This window comes from Diaphorina citri, unplaced genomic scaffold (assembly GCF_000475195.1).
Source record: "Diaphorina citri unplaced genomic scaffold, Diaci psyllid genome assembly version 1.1 scaffold91673, whole genome shotgun sequence".
Classification (NCBI taxonomy): domain Eukaryota; kingdom Metazoa; phylum Arthropoda; class Insecta; order Hemiptera; family Psyllidae; genus Diaphorina; species Diaphorina citri.
In genome coordinates this window covers 1-326 of record NW_007468644.1, presented here as the reverse complement: position 1 = coordinate 326, position 326 = coordinate 1, and the positions used below count along the sequence as shown (strand labels likewise).

The 326-nt window shown below is 42.3% G+C and overlaps 1 protein-coding gene across 1 annotated transcript; it reads left to right on the top strand.

Annotated features, from left to right (window-relative positions):
• Positions 1-3: 3 nt before the first annotated feature.
• Positions 4-318, top strand: LOC108254426 (leucine-rich repeat-containing protein 15-like; the record flags this gene model as incomplete). Its single annotated transcript, XM_017449418.1, has 1 exon — positions 4-318. A coding segment is annotated over one exon (315 nt), but the record flags the coding sequence as incomplete, so codon positions are not given.
• Between the last annotated feature and the right edge of the window lie 8 nt (positions 319-326).

Below are 326 nucleotides of genomic sequence, written 5' to 3'. Positions count from 1 at the left end.
GTCATCAAATCAGATGCATTCATGGGATTGAAGAACCTTCGCAAGATCAGTCTCGATGGAAACAACATTTCACATATCAAAGCTTTTGCTTTCCGAGGTCTGCCTAGGCTCCGAGAGCTTTCCATCCAACATACACATCTGACATCGATTTCATCCTTCTCATTTGCAGGACTTCAGAATGTCAGTGTACTTCTATTGAACCACAACAAGATTCACAAGATTGAAGAGTTCTCATTTGCTGGAACGGCTAATATGCGGCTGCTTCTACTGAATAACAATCCTCTACACCGGATAGAAAGCAATGCCTTCTCTAGTTTGTCCAACGT